The sequence below is a fragment of the Cinclus cinclus genome, chromosome 7 (assembly GCF_963662255.1).
Source record: "Cinclus cinclus chromosome 7, bCinCin1.1, whole genome shotgun sequence".
NCBI lineage: Eukaryota > Metazoa > Chordata > Aves > Passeriformes > Cinclidae > Cinclus > Cinclus cinclus.
This window is the reverse complement of record NC_085052.1, coordinates 2834220-2861710: the sequence shown is the minus strand read 5'-3', so window position 1 is coordinate 2861710 and position 27491 is coordinate 2834220. Positions and strand designations below refer to the sequence as shown.

The window sequence follows — 27491 nt, the reverse complement described above, 5'->3', positions numbered from 1 at the left end:
AATTAGAGTGAATTGGCATCAACATGCAGGCATGGAGAGAATATGGTCTGATTACAGCACTATTCACAATTCAAATATTCACAGTGCAGCAGCTCCCAGAATTCTGATCACATTAAAATGGCTGCGTTTCAAATTGTGCATCTCCATTTGAGAAAACCCAAGAATATTTAAATTCATATTCTTAATCCATAATACAAATGCACTAATGTCCTCAAAGTAAAACATACAATTTCAGAAGTATTAGCCTGTGTATTCTATGGTGTGGATGTGTATGATTAGATAGATTAGAAAGATTAAATACTCATTAGTAAAACATAATGGGGTGCTTTCTCAGTGCTTTGAAAAGACTTTTTGTAACAGATTGACTTAGAAATGTTGTAAGGGTTGTTTTCCTGTAGCAGAGCTGTGGTTTCACTGGGGGTGGATTTCAAACCTGTTCCCAGCACAGTGAGATAATCCAATGTAATTCAAAAGCATTCAGATACTCAGAGGCTTACTTGAATTTACCACAAATTATCAAAACGCTTGTTTTTCCTCCTTTTTTGCAAGCAATCCATTGAGGGTATGGAAACCTTCATTTCAATAGCTCTTGGATTTCCATTCCTCCTTTCCCTGTAAACTCATGGCTACCTCCCATCTTTCTCACTTGCTTTCCTCACAAAATAAAAACTTAGAATGAGATAGCCATGTGAAATCTGGGCTGCATTTACAGTGGATAATTCACCAAGTTTGCAAAACAGAATTGTAAAAATCGGTTTTGGTGGCTGAGCATCAATGGGTTTATAAGTTTTCAAAGAGTGCATACAGAGATAGGTTTTCCTGTGTGAAAAAAAAAGAAGTGGGGAGCCATAATCAGAAGATAAAATATATTTTGAAACCTAAAGTGAAGTTAATGACAATTTTGCAATGCCAGAGATGCTGGCAAAGGGAATACATTGAACTCAGGAATTCATTAATAAGTCTGTAATGTATTTTGCTGTACTTGTTTTGCAGAAAACCTCAAGCCTCCATGGGCAGATACTTTGTCTTCAAAAAATCAGTCATAAACTTAAGCAACTTGCATTGCACAGAATCCCAAGATGGTTTGGGTTGGAAGGGACTTTAAAGCTCATCTATTTCCAGCCCCCTGCCATATCTAGGGACACCTTCCACCAGATCAGATTGCTCAGATTTGCATCTGGAAATCTATAATCCAGAACAATGGCCAGAAGGGAGTAAAATCTGTCTCAGTGAGAGCATGAGAAGCAAATATTTTGTGGGGAAAAAAACAACAAACCAACAAAACCAAGAAAAAAAAGAAGTACAAAACACTTGGCAGAATGATGGTGGTGCTGTTCCCCTTGTCTGGGAGTATTCCAGAATCTTACTTTTCCATCTTCACACTTGGTTCCTGCCAGCACCAGCCCAGGGTCGGGCATGTCATCCCCCAAATACACGTGGGTGCCACGGCACAGGATCTTGCCACCCTCCTGGAGTGGGATGTTGGTTTCTATGGAAACAGCGTTGGTACCAATCACGGGTCGGTTTGCTCCTCCTTGACACTGGATTTTCCCACACTTTGCATCCCTGATGGAAACAAACACAACCAAAGAACAGGTAAAGCATTTCCAGTGCTCCAAGCCCTCTCCCAGCTCCTGTTGCTGTGTTTGCAGGGATGGGCCCTACCTGGCTTCACATTTGGCAAAGGAGCTCTTGGAGTCTTTCCCGCAGTTGCCGTAAGGATCTCCGGCAGAATTGACTCTCTCAAAGCAGATCCCAGGAGCGGGTTTTGCACCTGAAACAAAACCTAATCAGACCTTTCATCTCATACAAGGTGTTTTTAATAATTTCCTTTGAGCTCTGCTGGTGCTTTAGGGGAAAGGGGGGATGTGAGCTGCATGTTGATGAGGCCAAACAAAACATCGGTGCTGGATGCGCATGCTAATGGAAGAGTTTGGATGTGTGGGATTGCCAGCGTTGTTTGTCTCTCCTGGCAGTGCTGAGCAACGGACAATGCAGAATTCCTTCTCTTCCAGGATTTCTCAAGGTCATAGCCCTCGTGCCAATCCTCCTAGGACACAAAAACTTCTAGCAAATACCAGACAGACAAAGGTCATCTGGAAAGTTAAGTCCCTTCTTTTGCAGGAGTCCATGCTCTAGTGAGACCTCAAAGAAAATTCTTTTCAAGAAAGGCCTGTTTGACTGCAGTTGAGAACAAGACAACAGAAAAAATCCAGTTATAAACTGGGTGTAAAGATATGAGGACCTGACATGGCAAAGGGAAATATGCTGCTATTAATTCAGGCTGAAGTACCTTGGAGAGGAAAGGAACCCATCACACCTTAACCCTCAGGACATCCACTCCTGAGAGGAAAGGCTGACACGGAAGAAGGGGCATTTCGGCCATGGTGGTAGAATTGGGAATCTGGGAGTTCAGGCAGCATCTGGTTCTTACCTACTGTGGTCTTCTCTGATAGAAACACATCCTAATGGCAAAGGAACTTCCCTGGTGGGAGCAGGGCTGGAGAATTTTGTGCAGGCAGATTATTCATCCCTGCACTTCACAAGTTCAAGGGTACTAATAGAGCATCTCTTCTAATGTTTTATACACACAGTCTCCTGTTCATTTACCTCCAGATTATAACCAATTGCAGAATATCTGGGGGAAGATCCATCTGTTCATCTGGAATGTTGAAGAGGTGAAGGATCTGCTTCCTTGGTTTGACTGCTGCAACAATTCATCAGTCTGTGTATTGGAATTGAATCCCTTTGTTCTACAGTGAAGTGTGGCTTTCATTTCCAGCCAATAAATGCTGCTTCTTGCAAGATTAAGAGGCCCTTTCCTAGGGCTCTTTACTACTCTGCATTTTCTTTCCATGAAAACAATTAACAACACCATCAAGTCACCACCACCATTTCAACTGCTCCAACAGGGAGACTGGATTTGGGCAGAAAAGGAGCTGAGGAGAAACTCTGGCTAAAACTCTGATCAGAGACCTGCTAGCTGCATTTCTTTTTGTGCTTTTGACAGATCAGCCAAACGAAAGCAAAAAGAACTTGGCAGCAAGTGATGTGATAGCCCAAAGGCTGAGAATATCCCATTTCTACAGCACTCCTGATCTTTAGCAGAGACAGAACATTTCAACTAATGCTACATTTTGTCAAATGTTTTGAGCCACTTCCAAGTGTGTATGCCCCTAACTGTGGGTAAAACATAGCATTTATTTAAGCCAGCCTGAAGATTTAATTTGAAAGCCTTCAAAGAGGAAAATGTTCTTTTTTTTTTCCCTTAAAAAAGGGGTCAGATTCCTAGAGAAGAAAATACAAATATGACTGTAAAACTTCCAGCCAGTGTGGATCTTTTCTAAAAACTCAGAGATTAAACCTTCAATTAATTATCTGCATTTCATAGTCAGAAGCTTGACTAATACTGTATACTGCTGAACAGCAATCTAATGCTATTAAGGACTAAATATTAAAACTTGGAGAGGCTTAAGATGGCATACTCTTTTCCTTCTAACATTTTTACATGCTGAAACTGGAAAATTCAGAAAGAAAGGCACAGAAGGAACAGAATATGAGCTGTTGATTCCCTGAAGAGAAGGACAAGAGCTTGAAATTCTTTGGAAGATTATGATCAAATTTGCTGAGTTCAGAATACTTTTTCAAATCTGGAACTATTAAAAGGGACTCACACAGGATTCTTTCAATTATTTTTCATTAAAGTTCAAGCAATAACAACAACAACAACAACCAAACAAAACAACAACAAAAAAACCAACCAAACAAACAAAAACAGAAAAAAAGCACAAGAAAACAAAACAACCCAGAAAAACACAAAAACAAAAACAGCAAAAGCATCCAGCCAAGGCACTGTGCAGACAAAGCAAAAGTTAAATTTCCATTTTCAGCATGTGGATCCTTCCTCATCTTTCCAGGATGGGCACACTCACTGTTCAGCTTGAGGCAAACATTGCCATGTGCATATCCTATAGCAGCTTTGGAAGGGCTGGGGAGGGAAGAAACATTCTGGGAGCAAGAGGCCAAGAAAAGCTGCTTTTGCTAGAAATGCTTTTCCTAAAACTGCTTTTTCTCCCACATGTGCAAGGACCAAGCTTGTGCAGCCCTGCTTATAAGCCACTGCTCTGGGTCCTGTTTTTGGCCAGGAGCCCCAGCCCAGCTGATGCCATGGAATTGCAGTGGCTGGATGTTCCCTTGGAGATGTGGCAGCAGCAGCCCAAAGCCCAGACACGCTGTCCCCTCAGTGGTGTCCCCTCCCAAAGCTGCCAAAAGCCAAATGAATGCTCATGCCCTGTGCTCTGACTGCCAGGGATGTAACAAAGGCTTATTCTAAAAATGGTTTTAAAAAGGGAGTGCACTCACTGAACCCTGGGAGAGTTTAAGGTGTTTCTCTTCCTCTTTCACCTGCTGGAAGCATTTTGCATGGCTGATTTTGTGCCTGAATTCACAAGTCAAGCATTGCAGAGATGATGGAAAGCAGCCCACAGGAAGGGAAACACATCTGCAGCGTCCTTGCAGGGCTCAGACACTGAGCTTTACCTCCAGCTAATAACACTTGACAAGAAAAAGGATCTCGTGGAGCACAAAGAAACATTCCCCTGCCAGGCTTGGAGCAGTCTGTGTGTGAAAACACCTGGTACCCAGTGATCATCTGCAGCCTGGAAACCAAAATCCAGCTTCAATTTCTGCCTTTGGTATCCAACCAAGACACGCTGGTGCTTGGGATTCAGATGGCTGCTCCCTCTCCCCACTGGCTTCTCACAATATTTGCACTTTTTAATGGATGAAAACACATCAGAGTGTAAGATGCTGAACAGATGGAGCTACCAAGTTAAAAGGAGGTTTTCAGAAGGTGCTTAAAGAAGAGAATTGTAATGTTGTGTTTCTGGAGGAAACCCATTTATCACGACTGCACCACATAAACTGAAGCAGAAAGTCCTGTCTCCCTCTATTTTCTACCTCTGCAGGCAGAGGCAAAATGATTTGTGAAGGAATTCTGGTGGTTATTAAGTGGTTTGAGCTGGATGAGCAGAGTTTATTTCACTTTACTATTGGTAATTATAACATCATGACCCTGTAATTAAGGTCCTGCAAGCCCTTCCACACCAAGCCTCATTCAAGGGATTAAATCTGCCCTTGGAAGCTACAGAAGGTCAAAGCTCACCAATGTAGCTGTCAGCCTGGAGACTGTTGGGTTTTTTTCTCCAAATGTGTATGTATATTGACGAGCCCACATCTTTCCTTAAGCACTCACAAAAAAATAAAATAAAAAAAAAACTAATAAAGAGAAGTGGCAGGGCACAGAAATGCTGTGTCATTTTAGACCTGACCTGCTGTCACAGGGAAGCACCAACATGGACTCCTGAAAGGAATGAGAGAAATTTCTGACCATGGTGCTGATTCCATGAACACGAGAAACATCCTTTATCAGGCTGACAGCAGAAAAGGAAGATATTTCAGTTCAGTTCCCAGCTGTCTGGGGGTGGGGAGAGGGGAAAAAACAACCTCTGAGTAACTAGCTGGAGCTCTGTGGCTCAGGCTGTGCCAGCCAGCACCACGAATAACTGTGCAAATAAATATAAGCATAAAAACCACAGTTCTCTGTCGTGTGATCTGGGTTTCAGCTCATTAAACTTGTCTTTACTGCAAAGCAAAGGTTCCACGAGCTGGACGTGGCCTCTCTCCCCATCCTGGTGACTGCTCTTCTGACTGGGCAAGAGCAAGATGGAGGTGAGCATTTTTTTGCATTTAAGGAGGATGATGTCACCACCCCTAGAATATTATTAGTATCTTTCCCCTCTCCAGAAGGAAAAGGCCATAAATCTGTGATGATCAAAATAATTTGATTACACTGAATTGAGAAAATTGCAGTGCTTGGACAATTAGCATTTTTTCAAAAGCAATGGTTTGGTCAGATGTCTGAGGTGGGCAGCCCATTTATTTTGTGCCGTTAGGGTTCTACGTGGCAAAACCTGCAAAGTTCTCACATGGTAACAAATATCGACTTCTAAATTAACAATGTTCCTGCCCAAACAAATGGCTGTACCCATGTAACACATTTAAACGTGGTCTAATTAATAAATCAATGCCTGCCATTGGCTGCCCAAAATCATTGCTGTTTTCCCCACTTGGGGAAATACAGGAAAACAAACTGACGAACTTCCCTAAAGAATCATTCCCCTGTCCATGTAGAAAAAGCCATGAGTTTAAAGTTGAGAATCTTCTGTTGCTTGGTGATCAATGATTTCTCTGTCTTAAGCAGCTCCATCCGTGTATCTGATTCTCCTGGAAAATGCCAGTGGAGTCACAGACACCACACAAAGCATCACCACTGATGTATTTTTCAGTCACTGCTATCAATAGGTCAGATCAGTGCAATTTGATATTTTTGAATACGGGCTAAAAAAGGTCACCAGCAGTTCCTGCTCCCCAAGGATAAAAATGACATGAATTATGGAGGGAGAGAGAATGGAGAACTCTGGGTGTTCTGGGAGCAGACTGGAATCAACCTGGGCTCCGAGAGGAATTCATGGCTATTTTCAGAGATTGTCCCCAGAAGCTCCTCCCTTCTTCCCCCTGCTTTCCATGCAGATAAGAAAGAGCAAAAAAAAATTCTCTATTTTATCAGAATCACTGTGTTTGTTGAGAGTAACAAAAACAACCCCAAGGAAATGCAAGTGCTTTTCTGGAAACAGGTTCCTACTGCTCAGCCTAATGTAAACAAGCTCTGACAGTGTTCATCATTTTCCTTTAAATAGATCCAAAACCATGAAGACTGACATTTATCATTGGGCTTCTGGACATCTGTAACCTGATGAATCAAGAAAGATGTACAAGGGAAGACATTAATAAGGAATTCAATATACCGAATATTATTTTAGGAAAAGTTATTGTATTTTGTTCTGCACAGATTTCTCCTACTGGGAAGAAGAAAATAAGGAGAGAATGAAAATGAATTGTAATCTGTTATTTTTCTTCAGAGGGTAGATTGTTTTTTTTAAACCACGAATCTACTTCACTCCAGCACAGGCAGTTGTTAAAAACAGTTCTGATCAGACACAACAACCCGGTAAAAGATTCCAATGCATATTTTTGATACAAAGTCCAGAGACAACATCTTAGAATGTCAAATCTCTCTTTGTGCTGCAAGCAAGGCTGGAAAGATGTGTATTTTTTTAACTCTGTACCGTGATACTTTTCTAACAGCATGAGCCGCTCACCTCTCTTCCTATTCCACCCCACGTCTGCCAGCTCCTACTTCAGCCAGATGTGTGATAGAGCAGTGGATACTCACATCCCTGCTCTTTAAATCCAGAATATAGGCATTATTTGAAGTGTCCAAGGCCAGCTGGATGGGGCTTGGAGAAACCTGGTCTAATGCAAGGTGTCCCTGCTCATGACAGGGGGTGATGATCTCTAATGCTCCTTCCAGCCCAAACTGTTCTGGGATTCTGTGTTTATTTTTAATTTATACTTCCAAAAACATGGCAAGAATTAAGGCTTTCAGTTCAGGTTTGGTCATGTCCCATGCTCCCTATTTCAAATCCTTCTCCTTGGGCTTTCCCAAGACAAAACCAGAGTATTCCAGGCAAAGTCTGTTTGAACTCTGTTCTTAACAAAACATCTTGCTCATAAACAGACTTGCACAGCCTGGACCCTGGAGCCTCCATGCACAGCAGTGCCCATATTGAAGAGTCCCAGGAAGGAAGACAGGAAAGAATTAGGGGAGCCCAGGGCTTCAGTGGAATTGCTGTGTTAGGAAGCAGACCTGGCAAGGAGCTGCACAATTCAGGTCCCTGACCTTTAGAGGAATTTTTCTCAGCCACTGAAACCATGAACAGCCTGACCGAGCAACTTTCCACAGCATGGGAAACTGGTTCAGGAGGAGATTTTTGCTTTCTGCAGGAGAAAATGTCTCTGTATCCAGGGATTAGAAGTCCCAGTCTGACTAAGACTGGAGGCTATAATTGTCCATGGCTCTAGGAGCTCATATCAACTCTACAACACACGTGGGATTTGGGGGAGTGGAGCAGAGGCACAGTTTGTTCCAAGTGAGGAGTTTAATTCTGAACTGGAACTCCTGAACGTGTTCTTCTACCCACGTGGCCAAGCTGACCTGCTGCCTGTACCACTGGGGCTGGTTCTTGAGATGCTTTAATGCTCTTTTAAAGAGAGATTGTAAAAAGTCCATGTTCTCCGCGAAGGAAACAGATAAATTCTTCAGTGGAGTTCTGGGGAGGGTTTTGACCAAGGGAAACATCTGTGTGCCATTAGATTGATACAGAAGTTTTGAAGCAGAGTTAGAGATACTGAATTGAAAGAGGTTGGAAAAGTGAGTTTAAAAGAAATAGTTACACCAATCTCTAAGTAATGCTTCTCCTTAGGAAAGATAAATGTTTTACAAATTTGAGATAGAAGGTCAGAGATGCTGAAGGAGACATGATTTGGATTCATACCAAAATGCTGAGTTAATACTTGCACTTCAGTGGAAGGGTCACAGGGCTTTATAGAAAGGTGAACAGCTTTCCTGGGATAGATGCTGAGAACAACTGAAGAACTTATGTTACCAGATTTCTGCAAAAAGGGAGCAAATTCCCACGGGAGAATAAAATCCCTTTCTGCTTCAGTGCACACCCTGCTAAAAGCACTGTCAGAAGGCAGTTTCCAGGTGACACCAGTTAATAAAATACACACAACGATCCAGGAACCTCATGTTAGCGTCAGAAGCTGAGCCCTGGCTGGGATGGAGCAGACACATCTGTTTTGCAGATGAGCTGTTTCGAGCACAGGAGGAAGCTCACCCAGCAGCCTGAAAAGGGCTCTGATTTCAACCAGCCAGGAGCGTTCAGCACTTTGTGGGGTGACATCAGGCCACAACAAAGTCAGGAAGAAACGATTTGTCTAAGTTCACCTGTCCATTTGCGGCGTGTTGCAGCCATGAGCCTCGGCGCCGCGAGAAACCAACACGACACCGATCAAGGCTGGAATGAATCACCCAGAAATTCAAACAGCTGCAGGTTGGTGCTGCATCCTCCAGATGTCTATTCTCCCCCAAGCCTCTGCCAGAGGCTGGCACTCACCTGGGCCCCAGAGGGTGATGCACTGCTGCTCGTGGGTCTGGCAGATGCCATTGTAGCAGTAGCCATCCACGCCATGGCACGCGTGCCCATCGTGCAGGTAAACGTTGGCCGGGCACTGCGGGCTGGCCCCCGTGCAGAACTCGGGCAGATCACAGGAATTGCTCGACTCTCGGCAAGAAATCCCCGCTGGTTTGAGCTGCAAAGCAAACAGAACTTCAAGGGCTGTGCAGGGGCTGGGTCAGCCGTGCAGCACAGGAGCAGATTTCTCCACTGCCCGGCCCCAGCTGGCTGCAGAGGGCAGGGCAGGGATTGCACAGCTCTGAGTGCTCTGCTCTGAGCCATGCTGGGAGGATTCGGCAGGAAGGAGGGTCAGATGGGGCTGCACACGTGGCTCACATGGCTCAAGATAGAAGGCAACACCAGCCCTGATGTTTGCAGGTGGCTCTTCCATCATATCTGAACACAAAAACTCTGGAAAGGACCTGGACCTCTGGGCAAAAGTCAGAACAGAGACCTTTCCATCCCGGGCAGCTGATCACAGAACACTGGGCTGTGTCAGGGCTCAGGAAGCCACCAGCCCACTTGATTGTGGATTCTGATTCCTAACAATTCCCAGGCTGGAAGGTTCAATTCAATGACCTTGAACCTTAATGCATCTATGGAGTTACATTTTCTCATGGAAATGTTGTTGTGATGGGCATCAAGATCTCTCAAACTTAATTACAAGACTAGTCCATGTAACTGTTTCTGTCCTGTACTGATTTCCATGGAAAATAATATTTTTTTGGAACAGATGGTGGAATGTGCCCGTCTGAACATTCACTCTCAACAGCAGCCACAAAACTTGGGTGTGCTCTGGGAGCACATTGCCTTTGGTAAAAAGCAAAGGATGTGAAGACTGATTTTGATAAAAAGCAATTCCTGGCTATGGGGATCCCTTGCTGCTCCAAACTTGTGGGTTGCCACAGACATGATGGCAACTTGCTGGATGCTTTATTAGCCCATGGGCAATGGAGGGTCTGAGAATTCAAGCAGGTAAATGCCTGTGGCAAGTCGGCTTTTATAGATTGTTGGGAGACCACGACAGCTGATGATATGCTATTAAAAATACATATGGTGTTGATAGAATGAATAATTTAAGAGCCTTCCCCCCAAAAAGAGGGTTCAGCATTTAATGACTGCTTGCTGTGTAAGAATGAGAAAAATTAAAACACACAAAAATTGATGAAAAAGAAGTTTCACATGAGCAGCTGAAGGGGCCACAAAAGGCCCAGAGAGGATTTTAAAAATCTGTTGATCTGCTCCTTCAATAATTTGTATTTTGGGAATTTTTTAATTGCTCACATGACATGCAAGTGTCTTAACGCTTATCAGTACCAATTTACTTGTCCTCCATCCTTGCTTACTGCACTGAAGCAGGGGAAAACGTGGAATTCTGCCCTCCCCACCTGCAAAGAGACATTTCCCGTGGTTCACCTGGCAGTCCTCGCAGCAGAGCCCATGTGCACACACTGCTCCCGGGTTCAGGGCACAGGTGGTTGCGTTACAGCACCGGTTTGTACATTCCTGCATGAATTTGGGAGGGCAAATTCAGAGCAGACAACAGTTCAGTCACAATGAGCCGTAAATCAAGAGGCTGCCTATAGCTCTGCCAAGAAAAGCTGGGCATGAAATCATGAATTATGCATGAAATTCGACAACCTGATCCAAACAGCCTTGTCTGCCCTCAGATTCAACAAGCCCAGTAAGTGCAGTAAAGCCAGAGAAGCTGCTGAGGAGGGCTGGTTTATTCCAGCTATGGATCTAACCCCAAAAATCACAAACAACCCAAGCGCGTTGACACCAATCCTGCTGGAGCCCTGGGGTGTTTTATTTCCACAGGAATCAGTGGAATGATTCCATTGCCTCCAGAGAGGATCCAGGAGCTGCGCTGCAGTTGCTGAGCATCACGACTACAGCTCTATTTTGTGATAGCTGCTGGCCAGGCTCCTGTTTGGATGGAGGCTGGGGCTGCCACAGAGGAAGACAACGACACGAATCCATGTAATCCCTTATCAGAGTACAGCAGTAATAGAGCTCTGAGATATGGAATGAACATGAATTGCAGCCTCACTCACTGATACATCCCAATTTCACACTTGTGGATTAGATGGTGCCGTGTGTGGGCTCCTGCAAACTTTATTGTCAGTAGAACAAGCTTGTAAGGAGCCTCAGAAAAGAATGGATTTGTTTTTCCAAGATAATGCCCACAAGCTGCAAGTTACACCAGCTGAGCTGGAATCTCATCTCTCTCACAGAAATAGCAGCAGATAAATTGCTCTTCAGCTGTGTTAAGTCTGTTTGACTTAGCAAGGGATCACTAACCATACAGGGAACACGGGAAGAGTGGGTAGAGTGACGTTAACAGCCTCTTGTTGCTTCACTGGCTTCTCACAGCTTCCCAACTGGAAGGCAGGGACTGACTGACCAGCAAAAACCAGGATTCTCAGCATTTCACTGTAGTTTAGGTAATATCTTCCTGGATGTACAAAGCAAACTGTGCTCTGAAGCAGAGGAACAACTTCCTGCTCCTATTTTTGATCACCGGAAGGCAGCAGGCTACAGAAATATTCCTGTGCAGCTGCTGCATGTCAGGAGTAACTTTCCTCTGCACAGAAGCACATTTTATAAATTCACCTCACAAACAATCTGAGATAAGCAGAGCAGAATGTCAGTCCCATTAAAGTCCTTCTGAAACAGGCAGCTGCAATACCCAAACCTATGGCCCCCAGCAGCATTCACCATTCTACAGAAAGATGGGGATAAAGACACAGCTCTTCTCCTCTGAAATTTCAAATTGCTATCTCACTTACTGCTCATTGCAGGGAATGAGCTTGGTAAATAGTTTTTGTGCCTGGGCTATCAAATTGTCAGGAATGATTTTAACATAAACAAGCAAAGAAACAAGAAAGGCTCACCAAGCTTTTGGAGGATGGAGGCTGCCACATGAAATGACTGCTGTGCTGGAGACTATTATTATTATCATCATCATCATCATCATTATTATTTTTACTAAAAACAGCAATGATGGGGGGAGGTTTCTCACTGTGGCTCTCCTGGCTCTTCAGAGGAACCAGAGCAGCCCAACCCCAGAACAATTCCAGCACCACCTGATGTCAGGCTCTGTCCTGTGGACAGAAAACCTGGTTTTCACCCTCTCTTTTCTAAGAACACAAGACAGACCCCACCGGGTCAGCCCATAACTCCTCTGTCCTTGTGTGCCCCTGAGAGCAGCCAGCAGAAGAAGTTTAAGGACACTGACACCTTCCCAGTCTTTCCCTTGGTTCCAGGGACATTTTTAGCACCTGTAAGAGTCAGAGTAAAGGAACTCATAGGTAACCAACACAGTCAGGGGAGCTTGTTTGAAACCTGCCATTTTCTAACTTCATCTGCTCATTTCTCATGGGGAACAATCCCTCCTCACTCACCCTTTCCATTCCCCTCACAATTTTATCAGCTTATGGTGCATTTCCCTTCATTTTCTTATTTTCCAGCCAGAGCCCTTTCAAAACTTTGAACCACCTTATTGCTTTTCTCTCAATCTTTTTTCATTCTGCTTTATCCTCCCTGGGATCAGGGAGGGGTAGGGAAAACCTGCACAAGCAGTTTCAGGAGCAGCAGATTTATAGAGGTCTGCTGGTGCTTTGTTTTGTTTCCCAATTTCTCTCCTAGTACTTTCTAACAGCCTATTTACCTTTTAGACCACTCTTGAGCACTGAGCTGACATTTTCATGAGACTATTTATTGCAATATGAAGTCTTGTTCCTCCATGGTCAGAGTCAGCTCAGAGTCCATCATCTTCTTTGCGTTTTTGGAATGTGCATCACTCCTCAGTGAGTCCCATTTCTCATCTTAATGCCTGATCCAGCAGCCTCAGAAGGTTTCTCCGCAGTCCTTCACAGCCAGTTTTCATCTCTAGCAGCCTAACTAATATCATCAGCAAATTAAAGACTACTCTTCTTCCCAGGCTCTTTATGAAAATGCTGAGTGGTGTAGCTCCCGGGACACATCTCATGGATTCAGCACAGCAGATCTCCTTCCACTGCATGAAATGGATGATTTACACCTGGTTCTTATCCTTTCACCCAAGCAGTTTTCCCTCCTTTACAGCTGCTCAATCTCCCAGAGAAGCTGCGGTCTGAAGCCTCTCTGAAGTCCTCACGGGCTGCAGTGACAGCCCTGTCCCTTTCCATCCACTTGCTAAGCCCTTCAGAGCACTGTGATGGATTTCTAAGACAAGATTTTGTAAGACAAGGTTTTGTAAGACAAGAGTTCCTGGCACAAAAGCCGTGTTGACTCGTCCCTGGCATGTCACAGCTGTTTGGGCACTCGCTCCTAATTACATTTGGAAGTAATTTGTCTGACTTCTGAGTTAGCAATTTGTAGTTTTCTCCTCCCCCTTGCAGCTGGTTATAAAAGACACATTTTCATCTTTCAAGGCATGAGTGTTTTTACTTCTCTTCATTCTTTTATCTTTCCACCTATAATCTATATTAACCCTCCTTCCACAGACACTGCAGCACATCAGGCATTTTTGGTCATATAATCTAAAAGTGCTAGGATCATAGAATCATAGAATGGTTTGAGTTTGAAGAGACCAAAAGTCACCCAGTGCCACCCCTGCCATGGTGGGGACACCTTCCACTGTCCCAGGCTGCTCCAAGCCTCAGTGTCCAACCTGGTCCTGGACACTTCCAGGAACCCAGGGGAAGCTACAGCTTCTCCATCTTCACACCCTCACAGAAGAATTTAATCCCAGTATCACTCATTCTTGGGGTACTGCAACACTATGGAGAGAACTCAGCTGGTATAAATGACTGGGAAGTGAATTAGTAACTAATCACACAGGTTTTTGGGAACCACTCAGATTAGAGCAGTAAATCCCAAACAAATTTAATTGCACCCAAGCTGCAGTTTTTCCAATGTAACTAAAAAGGCAAAGAGACAAAAAGAAGAGGCAAATCAAGCCAGTGCTTGCTGACATTAAGTGGCTTTGACTTGAAAAGGTATCACTAAAGTTCAGAAATGAAAACAAGAAAGATAACTGGGTTAGAAAGACATTTGCAAGCTGCTTGCACTCTATTGACTTTAAACAAGGAGATAAGGCTGCTTCCTCCAACCCTGTTACCCTCAAGAGTGAGTGAACTGTCAGGAAATCCTCACGGCTTGGACAAATCCAGCACACTCCATAGGCAGGATGCAGCAATATCTTGCTGTTTTAACTGCCCCCATCTCTTTTGTTTGTAGGTCCCTATTTATCACAGGAAACAAATCCTTCATCTGCTGCTGCCTTTAATTCAGATAATCAGAGAGAAGTTCAATAAAGCCAATGAGGACAGGATGTGAAAGGGATAAGGATGCCAGCTCGGATATTATTTGACCCCCAGGTTTTGCCTATCTCCTGCTGATCAGAGGAGTCCTCTGACACATTCACTAAACTAAAGGGAACAGTCTCTGAAGCAGCAGCAATCTGTTTGGGAGGTAGTGAAGGCTATTTCTGTTGGGTGGTAATTGGCTAGAGGGAAAGAAAAATCCTACAGTGAAGGAGGGAAAGGTTGTACCTAAAAACTGAAGCCGCAGTGAAAAATACCTGGCCACTATGAATATTTCTATTTATATAGTGTTATATATATGGATAATGAGGCCCTGGCACAGGGTGCCCAGAGAATCTGTGGGTGCCCTGTCCCTGGCAGTGCCCACGGCCAGGCTGGACATTGGGGTTGGAGCACCCTGGGACAGTGTTAGGGGTCCCTGCCATGGCAGGGGGGATGAGATTATCTTTATGGTCCCCTCCAACCCAAACCATTCAATGATTGCTCAGTTTCTATGGTTATATTGACATAAATATAAATATATGTGTGGCTTCTCATTGGTAGAAACAAACCTTCAACTAGCACGTTTTGTTGAGAAGTTCAAGCCAAGTTCTCAAACTTCTTTTGAGTTTAGCTGATTAGCTAAGGCTGAAAGGAACTTCTAGGAACACAAGGTCATGGCCAGTCTGCTGGACAAGCCAGGCTTTGCTCTCTAAGGATGAACTGAACACATTCTTAACCCAAGCCCTGCCTGAACTTCAGCAACTCTAATACACTCAAGACCCCCTGCACCTCTGAGGTTCTGAGGTTTAAGCTGATGGGATGGAAGCAGAGAAGGGAGAGTTCTGTTTTACACCAAACACACCAAACCAACCCTTCACTGTCAAAAACCTGCAGGCAGGACATGAGCAGTAACTCCCAGGGGATGTCTTACCTCAGGCTCCCCACAGTCACACTCCTCTCCATCTTCCACATAGCCATTCCCACACTTCTGGCCACCAAAGGACTCCTTGACTTCAGGCAGGTTAAAGAGACACATTCCCACTCCTTTCTCCAGGCTGTTTTCCAGGTCCTTCCTACTGCAGCTACTGAAGACCATGGGGAATGGATAGCTGGAGAAAAAAACACGTGGAGACAAAAGGAAGGTTTTTATATGAGATGAAAACCTCTCTCTCCTGTCACACTGGTGACATTTTAGCACATCTGTGCCTTAACCAGAAGACTGTGTTCAGTTTTCATCACAAAGAATTGAGATACAGCAATTAACCCAATACATTAACAACAACAACAACAACAACAATAATAATAATAATAACAATTTCTCACTATGAGTAAGGGAATTTTCACTTTTTCACTTCATTTTGTAGCTGCTGTTAAGGATTGGAAGTGTTCACATTTGAAATTCCTTCTCCCTCTTTTGCATATGGAGTTATAAGGAATCATTATAAATCATATATAAATCATTATTGTGAGCCTAAAGAAATGCTGGGTTTGCAAGTAGTGTCCTGCATTTGCAGGACTGCAAAAGATTCTAATCCTTCTTGGAAAATTCAGCCTCAAATGGCAAATTCATTCGTTTCGCTCTGCAGAACGGCAAACTTCCTGCTCTTTTCAGGAAAAAAAAAAAGAATAACAGAAAAAACCCACTGTTACTTGATAAGAGCCTGCCTCTGCAATTCATCAAAACTGAGCTTGAGAATAGCATGATTAAAGCAAAGACAGTTCTTATTTTAAATCAGCAGGACAGTAAGGGCACTGTGCTGGAAATGCTCCTGTCTGGAATTCCCACTGCAGAGTGCAGGATTGGGCCCTGCTGTGCAGACACGTAGCAGCTCCCACTCCTTTAGCAAAACACCCAGACAGTGCAAACAAAACCATCCTGTGCACTACAGATATCAGCAGGTAATTGGGGTTTTCCTCTGGCAGAAGTGAATTCCCTTTCTGCTGATGGAGGCGTGCGGTTTGCCTCGCAGAGGAGAGACCGAGTGACACAGGGGCTGGGAGGACAGCTGCGTGTCCCAGGGCTGCTGAGACTGCTCTGTGCTGAGCTGCCACGGAACCAGAGCCCTGGAGCGGTTTGGGATGGAAAAGGACTTGGACACCCTTTCGTTCCAGCTCCAGGGGCACCTTCCACTGTCCCAGGGTGCTCCAAGCCCTGTCAGCGCAGCCATGGACACTTCTTGTGGCTGCTCTGTCCACAGCTTCTCGGGCCAACCTGTGCCAGGGTCTCTCCACCTTCACAGGGAGCAATTTTCCCAACTATCTCGTGTCCACATCGAATCTGTGTCCCAAACACGTTGTAGAACACTTCTCCCCTCGGACTCCATACCTTTGTCACTCCCTGGTCCAGCAGTAACTCAACATTTCAGCAGCTCAGGAGCCAGCCTGGCAATTTCACTTTACTCACTGAGTGCTCTGTGTCACCCACGAGTAATTAGGATTGTTATCCTTGCAGACAAGCAAGATAACAGCTAAAAATTCTGCACTGCTGAACAGCAGACTTCCATTAATCTCCTGGTGTTTCTGATACCCTCAAATGTAAAGCTTGTTTTGGGAATGATGATGCCCGTAGGTCTTAGAAAGAATAATTTCTATTAAAAAGAAAGAAATGTTTGGCAACTACAAATGCAATAGAGCTTCCTATGCTGACATAAGGAAGTTAATTAGGATCTTCTAGAAGGTTATGGATACATTACAGAACAGAATATATTTTGTGCCTAGTTAAAATTACCTCTTTTACAGTTTCTTTTGCAATAAAACAGCCAGCTCATTGGCAAAGAACATAAACATGAGTCTGAAGAAGAAAATAATTTTCCAATATCACTACAGGGCTTGTCAAGTTAACGTAAACAGTTTGGGTTTCACTGACATATGACTTCAGAAAGCTAATAGGCATCTCCATGTAATAAGCTGATTGCTGGAAAATATCAATGTTTCAGCAAAATGACAGAGTCTAAGAGAAATAAAGAAATTTCAGAATAGCAGGAGGTAGGAGCCAGGCTGTTAGCTGGGCCCCAAGGGAGGACAGGGAAGGTACTCAGAGTAATGGAACAGAAAATAAAGGCTCTTGGAAAACTACTGACCATTTTACATTGAGCAATTGGCGATGTTCTTAACAGGACACCACAAACTTCTGTCCTACCCTCAGTGTCAGCGAGAAGAAACGTCACAAAATTCTGTGTACGTGACTGTGAACAAGTAAATGGGTGCACATTCCTGCCAAACAGCAGGAAAAAACAAGAGACCCAGATATGTCTGACAAATCCTGATGAAGGCTTTATCAGACACGGCCCTCATATCAAAGTATGAATAAATAAATAAATGAGTACTGCACCATCCAGGCAAGATGCTGCTCTTCAGTGGCACAGGTTTGCTTTGATATCCGCTGGGGTGAGACAAGGAGAGACACACAACTCACAGGGAATGAAATCCATGCAGGAGCACCATTAATGCAGATTTCCATGTGACACCTCTCAGCCATACACAGACCATGAGAGAAGCTCATCAGTCAAAGCTGTCAATGTTTTAGGGCTCTTCCTTTGCATCCTTGGATTCCCAGGATCACTTGCATGGAGGTGAGGTGTGTCCATCAGCAGGAGGGCAGTCCTCTCTCTGTGCCGGAGGTGGAACTGTGTCACTGCTGATGAATGAGATTTGTGTTTCCCCCCAAAAGGAACTTCAAGCTGTTTCCTATTTTGAACTCGGAGATCCATTCATCTTCTGCCTTTTCCTGCTCCTGATGCTGGTTTCCTCAGCTGACATCAGTACAGCACATGGCACGTGATGACATTTCCTGAAATGCTTCTTCTTTACCAAGTAATCCCCAAATAAAGCAATGAAAACCCAGAAATAAACCCAGCTGGTGGAAACAGAGAAACTTCAGGGTAACCACACCATGTAAGAGAAGATCCCACATCAATTGGTGCCAACTAGTATTTCACTGGAAATTTGATTGATCTTCAATGTGATATTCTGATACACAACCAGTCTTCATTTTTTTGACCAATAAAGTTCCATGTAACAGCCACAGCACTTGATTGTTGTGATTTTAGGCTGTATTTTGTCTGTCTTTGCAATTTTAAATCTGTTTCATCAGAAGAATGAAATCCCTGGCAGATGGGATTGGAAGGGAAGTCACAGATATCAGATGTCAGGAGTGCTCAAACCAATGTTTGAGTGGATCTGGAGCTTGTGAAAAATGACAAAGGAATGGTGATGTGAAAGGAATTCATCCTCTGAACAAATTCAGAAGCTTCCTCCCACTACCCTTTGAAGAGGCTTCTGATCTCACCTGGAAGGAGCTGCCTTAGAGTGGAAGAAGGGAAAGGGGTCTCCATAGTAAAGTCAGTCCTTGACCTGTCTCCAAGATTTCAGTAATATCTAAACAGGGATGTTTGTGCTTCCTGTGGTAGCTCAGACACTTATTCTGTTGGAAAACCAGCTCATAAATGCCATGAGAGAATGTTCCAGAGGTAAAATAATCATCAGCAGTCTTTAAACTCCATTCATCTTCAGACATTTTCTGTTACAGATCCTTATTTTTTTTACAGTTGGAAAGAGAAAGGAAACTTCAGTCCAGCCTAACTCTTATTCTAAAACACTGTGTCCCATAGGTTTTTTACACCGTCTGATTCTGTAGATTTAATACACAATGGATCATTTTGTCAAACTGCTCTGGCTGTGAGTGCAACTCTACAGAACTCAAATTGTTCCCAGCACTGCCATCAGTCTCCTCAGACTTTACAGCAAGGAAAAATATTTCAGTCTTTCTACCCCTCTTGAATCCACAGCATTCCTCAGTGTCCCCTTGGTGCTTAAAAGATGTGTTTAATCCCCAGCAACAAATATCCCAGTTTCCAGCAAAAACAGCTTTGCCTGCTCCTGCAAATAAGAGCTTCACAGTCCTCAGAGGATCCCTGCTAATCGATTCCTTGGGAAACAGAGCCTGGGCTTGTCCCATTCATTTGTATTTCAAGCACTCCAGCCCTCCAAATGCCAGGTTCCTTTAGGCAGTTCTGCATTTAGCCTGTATTAGATGGCTCCTTCCATTATCTGAGCGAAGTGGCATCAGCACTCTGTCAAGTCCCATTTAACAAGAGAGGACTCTTTGTACCAGCACCTAGCTGACCAGCGCAGGCTTTTATTTCCTTTCCCCCCCCTCACCCCCTCTTTTTTTACACGAAGTATAAAAGCTCACCTCCATTTCAGAGGAATTCCCCTTCCTCAGGGGCCGAATGACAAGAGAGTACAAAGCACAGGAACTGAGCCACTGCCCCAGAAAACGAGAGGCTGAGGAGCTGAGCGAGGCAGAGCGCTGGGCAGAGATGCAGGGCTCGGGCTGCCGGGGGCTCCCATGGCTGTCCTGCCCCCTGCCCCACCTGCAGTGCTCCTGGAGAGGGGACCCAGACCCCTCCAGCTGCATTGCAGCACCCCCCCAAGAAAGGCAGAACTGCTCTGGCTGCTCCAGCTCTGGCTGCTCCAGCTCTGGCTGCTCCAGCTCTGGCTGCCTACATCTCAGACCTCGGGTCCACCTCCCCTGAGCTCCTCCGCACCAAACACCACAGATCCGTGTGTCCAGCAAGCTTCACTGAAGGGCTAACGCGGTGATTCTGGCCGTTCTCTGCCCTCTGCACAGGAGGATTAAGTACAAGCTCACCATATCTAGAAAACATTTTGATTATTATGATTATCAACATCCCGTCTCACTTTTCATTTCCAGTTCATGAGCTGCAGGGTTTTTCAAAAGGAACTGCGTTGTTCTGTCCCAAATGTTGGTGTGTATACACACACACACACACACACACTATATGTATATACACATCTATTTATAGGGTTCATTTCTTCCAGTTCACCTCACAACCCGATTATTCAGCGTTATGGTGATGTTTATACTGAGCCTTTTACCAAAAGACCCTGAAGTGTTTTACAATTATTCACTCAATTAAAATGCACAAGAGCCCCAAAGAGCTCTGTTAAGTACCACCAGAACTCCCTCCCTGAGGTAATATGATAATTGGAGATTATATTAATTTTAAAAGGGACATTTTTTAATTTACTTTTTTTTTTTGGAGCATGCTTATGGAAACAACTGTTGGCTAGCTAATTTCCAAAGGAGCAGAAAACTGGGACTGAACTTTGCCCAGAATTCCTGAAAACCCAAACCTGAGGGGCCATATCTGGAAATAACTTTGGCATCAGCTGTGCTTTTTAGGAGCATGAAGGTGCTCAAAGACAAGAGGGGTGCTGAGTCAGAAGTTCCCCTAGTCCAACACCTGAATTTCCAACGTTTTCCACGACAACACCTTGTCTGAACTGACCATCACAGACTTGTTGTCTGTCTCGACCCAAGGACCCTGTGACATTCAAAAATATGAGTATTTACCCTCCTTAATCTCCAAAATTCCTGATTTTTGGCTCACACCTGGAGGGGATGAGCAATGCAGACCCATTTACTGGAGATGTGAGTTTTGAGCTCCCTCCTGTTCAGATTCTACAGAATGCCTGACACAGAAATATGTGAGTTTTCTGTTGCATATCCCAGTTTTACAGAAAAACATTAAAAGGTGTGTGTGTGTGTGGGGGGGGAGTGTTTCAATTAAAGAATAGGGATAGGGTTGTTTTTGTTAATACAGGTGTAAGTAATTTTTCCACTGAAAAAATGGCAGCACTAGTGGGAGTAACCCAAGAATAAACCCCTAGAAGGCAGAAACTCAAGCAGCATGCATGTTTCTAGAGCCAGGGAGGTGTTGATTTCAAGGAACTGTGACAATTTTCCAGCCTCCTCTAACTCCTGATCTAATTGATGTAATTCTTTTGCACTCAGAAGCATCCCCCTTGGTTTTAACCTTCTTGACATTATTACTGCTCTCCAGCTTTTGAAAACAACTTTTCATGGGCTCCTAAGAGAGATGAGCCTACCAGAATAAAAGTGAATTTGCTATGAGATGACATTTTTTGACACTCCAGCTCTTCCGTACAGCAAGTATGTTAATGAATTAGTAAGCATAAAGAACTTCACAGAATTAGGTGTCAAGCAGGAGATAAAATCCAGCTTTCTTTGATATTGAAATAGGTGTTCAAATACTACAGATCCCTTCATGTATCAAGTTCTGTCACTACACGTTATTTCCTACACCTCACATTTTAGTAGCAATTGTTTAAAATTAGACAAGTGCCATAAAGTGGAAGGACTTTTTAATCTATTAATTAGACAAGTGCCATAATATGAGAGGACTTTTTAATCCATTATTTAAACAATGTCTTAATTTCTAAGTACTTTTGAGGGGGGAAGGCACAAAGGTTTTGACCCCCACCAGCACAATAAAAAGGGAGCTTAAAGGCACCTGCAGATTGTTTCACACCTAAAGGTTTTGCAAACAGCAAATTGGGAAAATTAGGGCGAGGGGAGAAGCTGGAGGAACTTTGGGCTCTTGGAAGCAGCACATGACAGAGCTCTGCCCAAGACATCAGTCCCAGACCTGATGGGGCACATCTTTTTCAGGTGATTTGGAAGGATTTAGCTGAAAATGTAGAGTGGTTTTATATACAGATAAAGTATTTAAATGGGAAGTTTGCTTCAAAAGGTAGAGGATGTCTGACAACCCACAGTTATTTTCCGAGCCTATTTTTCACTCTCTTGCTCCTCTTTTACAGTTTTAATCCCTAGAGCATCGATAAAGTAGAGCACAGAATTGGGCCATGTAGTTAGAGATGACATCAAAGCTCTTCTGACTGAGCTCATGGTCAGTGATTTCAAAACAAGCCCAGATTTCTCCTACAGCTTTTATCACATTCACTACATGGTGGCTTCTAACTCTTCCAATAAATAACTGGGAATATATCACACTGGTGGTTAGTTTAATTGATGTCTGCTTGGATGGCTTGTTGTGCTACAGTGGAATTTCCAGGCTTATTGCAAGGAAAGCCTTTCCAAGTCAGTGTTTAAGCTTCACACACAAATGCCTTAAGTTGGTTTTAATTTTTCCCTGGGGATAGTTCAGATTCCCAGAATGAATTCCAGCAATCTCCCTTCAGGTGCCCAGATTGGATTGAAAGGTCCCCAGCTGAGGCTTGACCTCTCCCATTACACAGAAGGTGAAATTTTAACTACCTGGAATATTCAAAAAGGCAGATTTATAACGCTGGATATGGGACTTCAGGGCAGAAAACAGCGACAGAACAAATGCCTGGATGGTTCCCAAGAATCCATTCTGCAAGGGAACAACACTTAATGGCTTTATACAGTATAGACTGTTGTGGCAGTCACAAAACTGCCAAATAAAACATTATTAGCAGTTAACTTTCCCTTTGACAAATAGATGGTCAGAGAAGTTTTTTCTTGGAAGAGAGGCCTGTTGTGACTTTCCTTTGTGTTCTGGGGGTGAAGCAATACTAAACCAATTTATCACCCCTGACAGGATCCTGACTCTTCTGGAGTTATCTGCATTGCAAAAGCTCCATGGGAATTGAACTCAGACAACTGTTCTTCCTGCTGGAAACCAGACAGCCAAGGAAAGGAGCTATAATCAGTTTGAATTTGCCTCTGGCTCATCTTTTGCTCTGTTTCCTTTTAGACCACTACCTCATTAATAAAAATTTGCTGGATTGCTGAGAGTTCAGGTTTCACAATCTACTGCTTAGAATTTGAGGCTAATCCAATGCTGACTACAGGAAAAGTCAAAAAGCAAGACAGAGCAGAGGGTGGGATGTAAAGGCTGGGTCAGGTCTGGTCCCAGGCTAAGGAAAAGAGGGATGCAGACACCCTGTGCCTGCCAGCAGCTTCCAGCAGTGAAGGAAAATCTGGATAAGGAGCACAACCAGAGTGCCCCGAGTTCAAATTTGTCACACAAACCCCAAAATCCTCAGCATGTGATGAGCAAATAAAGACAAATGGTCCAAACCATTGCTGAAGATCAGCTTCCTGCTGATTTCTGATTAGGGGAAAGGTGCTTTCCTTAGTTCCCAACATGATTTTACAATCTGCTTTTGTTCCAGGCAGTTACATTCTAATTATCTCCCTGGAAAAACCTTGGAATAGATTTTTTTTAAATGGGCCAGGAGCAGACAGGGATAGAAGAAAAAAAAATCTGACTTTGGGAATCAGATTCACTGAAAGACCCGTCATAAAGAGGGCACTGAGGCTCAGGAGATGGATTTGGGTGAGGATGAGCCTGGACATTGGGTGAGCAGATCAAATGACACCAGCTTAAGAGATGTGGACCTCAGGTAGGGCTAAACCCAACCAGGAGAAACCCAGGCTATGGAGAAGGGATTTCAGAGAAAATCCTGATTTGGAATGGACCCACAAGAATCCTTGAGTCCAGCTCCTCGCACAGACAAACCCCAAGGATCTGGATGGAGCACATGGAGAAGCTGCTTGCTCCACTGGGAAGAGCAGAAGCAGAGAATGAAGTGCATGGAAATGCCACATGGTGAGATGTGGGTGCTGGAGAAAAGAATCTGAACCCCTGCAAAAAGCTGGGAATAATAAATACCTGGGGGGCAGGCTCATATTGATTTCACTTAACATCTGTTCTACCCGGGCTCTTAATAAATCAGGACTCCAAGACAGGAGGATCTGACTTGCAAGCAGCATGGCTTAATTTTTTCTTCTTTGGGAAGATCCAAAGAAAAGATAAGTGAGGAAAAACAGTGCCAGAAGTCAGTCTGAATTTCCCCAGTATTTCTACCTTCCATTCTTCTGTTATGTGAAAAAAATCTCTTTATCCCATGTCACCTAAACCACCTCAGATGAGTGGAAATAAAATTCCTTAAAAAAAAAATCCTATATATATAATAACAAACACTTTTATATATAATATAAAACACTTTTTCTACCTTCCACTTTCTTTTTCGCAGAGCTGGAGAAAAACAAAATTAGCAGCCACATTGTATTGATTTCATTATGTCAAGCAATGAGGACAGGATATATCCAGCCATGATCTAAGATATAGAGATCTTTAAATGAGCAGATTAAAACTTTTACTTACAGGAATGAAAGGCTTTTTTAATAAATGTAAAAAAAAGCCCCATATGGATCCTGATGAAATCCTGGCCTTATTGAAATCCATGGGAGTTTTCCTCCCAAGTCTGGATTTCTCACCTGGTAATGGTTGGCTGCCAGGAGAGCATCAGGGGTGGAGATGAACACAATTTCCATGCTGTAAGAGGCAGACAGAAAGGCTCTCCAGGACACCAAAGTTCTCTCACCTCTTCATTTTCAGTGCCTTTACTCCAAAATAAATGGTTTCTTATCTTTCCATCATTTACCATGTTCCACCACTGCATCATTCATTTGCAAAGCTCAAGTGGAGCCTCCCTGCACTGCTGCCACCAGAACCCCCCAGTAAAATGTGCCCAGCACTTCGTGACAGGCTTTGACATTAGAAAATATCAAGAATGCCTTTGCAGGAAGGAATTGTCGGGGTAAAATTTTCAACATTTTGCACATCTACGCCAGGCACAAAGGGCTCTGTGATTCCTATGACAACTGTGCCAAATGCAGCTGTGGGCACCAGTTAATTACAGGGTGCTCCTGGGCATGCAACACATGTTCAAAAAGGAGCTTTCATGTGACCTTAAGGATTTGCCCTTTAAGGTATGTTTCCATTTTTAAGCCAGGAATTTGGAATTCATTAACACCAATTAAAACTGGACACTGAGTGCTTAACTCTCCATGCACTGTGCTGCAGATTTATCCCTGCAGGTTGGAAAGTTCAGGGCTTGTTTTCTTTTTTTTTTTATTTATTTTTTTTAAAATGAAACAGAAAGCCAAGATAAAGGGAAATGTCCTCATATGATTTGTTCCCATGGGTCATGGCAATAGCAGCACTGCAGGAGAAATATGTCCCTCTCAGAGCTATATTTCCTATGGATATTACAGCAACAAGACAAAAGGCAGCTGAGCTCTCTCATCCCAGCATCCAGGCCAGGAAAAGTGGATACATCTCATGGCAGAAACCCCTGCTTGTCCTTAAGTATCTGCTATAAATAATCACACCAGGAGTAAAATGTGTTTTCATTTGAGAAGTCACCTCTCTCCTTGTCAGCTTCACTTACACCAAAGTCATGCTGTCAGTCTGTGCCATTCTCCTTGAGAATACACCAGCAAAGCCAAATACTTCCCTTCTAACAGCACATCTACTGAAATGGGGAAGACTAGACTAAATAAAAAGCAATTATCCTTTTTCTCTCTTTTTTTTTTTTTTTTTTGCCCCATAGTTCTGTGTGTTAATTGTTAACAGTGACCCACTCCTGCAAAGGACTGGGAAAAATTAAATGGATTTCAAGCAACGCTACTAATTCTTCAATGCAGATCTTATTTATCACAGAAATTAAATGTATCTGCCAGGCATGGAAATTATTAACAAAAAAAAGAAGGCCAAATGCACTTCAGACGTGGGGCTACTTGGAGGGAAGGGAAAGACTGACATAAATCTATTCTGTAATCTCGTGGCTGTTTCCTACTAAAGGAAGGACCAGAATGCAATGTGCTAAATTACTGGGGCAGAGGGATATGTTGCTTAAGGGTTGTTTTTTTTAAAAAAAAAAAAAATACAGTTGCACTGCTGGCACAACAGACCTAGCTCTGTCACAAGTAATTTATGACATCAGTATATCAACTTTATTAAAAAAAGAAAAAGACAACAAGGAAGTCTGTCTTTGTGCCGAGCTCAGCTCAGACTGGTTTGGAAACATAAACAGCTTCAGAGTTTAATTAGAAACTGTTTACATCTGAATGATAATTTCATTTTCCTCAAATTGTAACAGAGGTAATTCCAGATAGTTCTGCTGACTCCAGAGTTTAATGGCTCTAAGCTGCCAGACTGAAAAATGCAAAGTGAGGTCTGAGCAGCTGAAAACCGCCTGAGAGGGGTCAGGAGATTCTGTGCTAACTACTGATGGTTTGATTATCTAACATTTAACAGCTCTGCAGCTACAAGATGCTGCAAGACGTCTACAAGGAAAAAAAACTACTCGGTACACTGAAGTGTCCTTTCCCACACTCTATTTCTGATTTCTTTCCCATTTCACCCTGACTTTTTTTTTTGCTTCAATCTGGGGAGGGGCTGGAGCAAGTGTTCTTCCCTTCAAGCTGATGCTGTTTTCATGGCATACCTGGCTGTGTTCTGGAACAGTGTTCTGGAAACCTCTGGAGGGTGTTTATTTTCACATCTGGAGACTCCAGTTCAGCCTCTGAATGATCAAAATGAGGGTGACCTTATGTTCTGCTTCCTTGAGATCATTTTTCAAAGGGAGAAAAGTGATTGAAACTAATACTTAATGCAACAAATGGCACGAGTGATTAGTACTTTCCCAGCCTGTCTTTAAGAGATTTTCACTATGTTTTACTTACTTAACTACATGTTTATGAAGTAGTTAAATAAATATTTTTTCTGTGACAGTTCAAAAATCAAACAAAAGCAGATGACAACATAAGAAGAAAACCCTTTAAGAGCCAAACCCACTGAGCCCAGCAGCTCTCCAGGAGCCCTCAGACACCCTCTAAGATGCAAATATTCACTTGTGCAGTGTAAAATCAGCATTGCTGCCACCGGCCTGCTTTTGATGTGCAGCCCTAAACCTCATTAATGGTAATGAGGGATCCCCAGGGAAGCACAGACCTTCGGCACCATCAAAGGACAGCAGCTGTGGAACACTTTAATTATGGGGTGCTGCTCCCCCAGACACTGCCCCGGGGGAAGGAATGGAGGAGATGCTGCATCCTGACCCAGTCCTGCTGCTGATCTGCCCCAGTTCCATCAGGAGAACTGCACCCCTGGACAGCCAGAGGGATCCCTGAGGAATCCTCACTAAAGCACATCCTCCTGCCTCCACAAACCTTGCTTTTCTTTTGGGTGGCTCCCAGTGATGCCTGGAGAGGCTACCTAGAACAGGTTAGACAGAGTTCAAGGAATAAAGCAGGGATTTATTAAAAGCCCTTCCAAGGATTCACCTTGGGCAGTGCAAGAGCCTGGCCCTCCACCCAAGATGGACCCTGGGTCAGGAGTTTACACTTTTATAAGATTTGGTCCATTCCCACACTGGGGTTCATTGTCCA

General features: G+C 43.6%; 1 protein-coding gene across 1 annotated transcript in view; it reads right to left on the bottom strand.

Annotated features, from left to right (window-relative positions):
* The window catches only part of ADAM12 (ADAM metallopeptidase domain 12), a 170263-nt gene that overhangs the window by 12769 nt on the left and 130003 nt on the right, over nucleotides 1-27491 (bottom strand). The window contains exons 12-16 of the mRNA XM_062496601.1: nucleotides 15366-15543; nucleotides 10557-10646; nucleotides 9081-9276; nucleotides 1666-1774; nucleotides 1368-1566 (exon numbers count right to left, since the gene is read on the bottom strand). Coding sequence (XP_062352585.1) covers nucleotides 1368-1566; nucleotides 1666-1774; nucleotides 9081-9276; nucleotides 10557-10646; nucleotides 15366-15543 — 772 coding nt within the window. The remainder of the gene's footprint in view (nucleotides 1-1367; nucleotides 1567-1665; nucleotides 1775-9080; nucleotides 9277-10556; nucleotides 10647-15365; nucleotides 15544-27491) is intronic.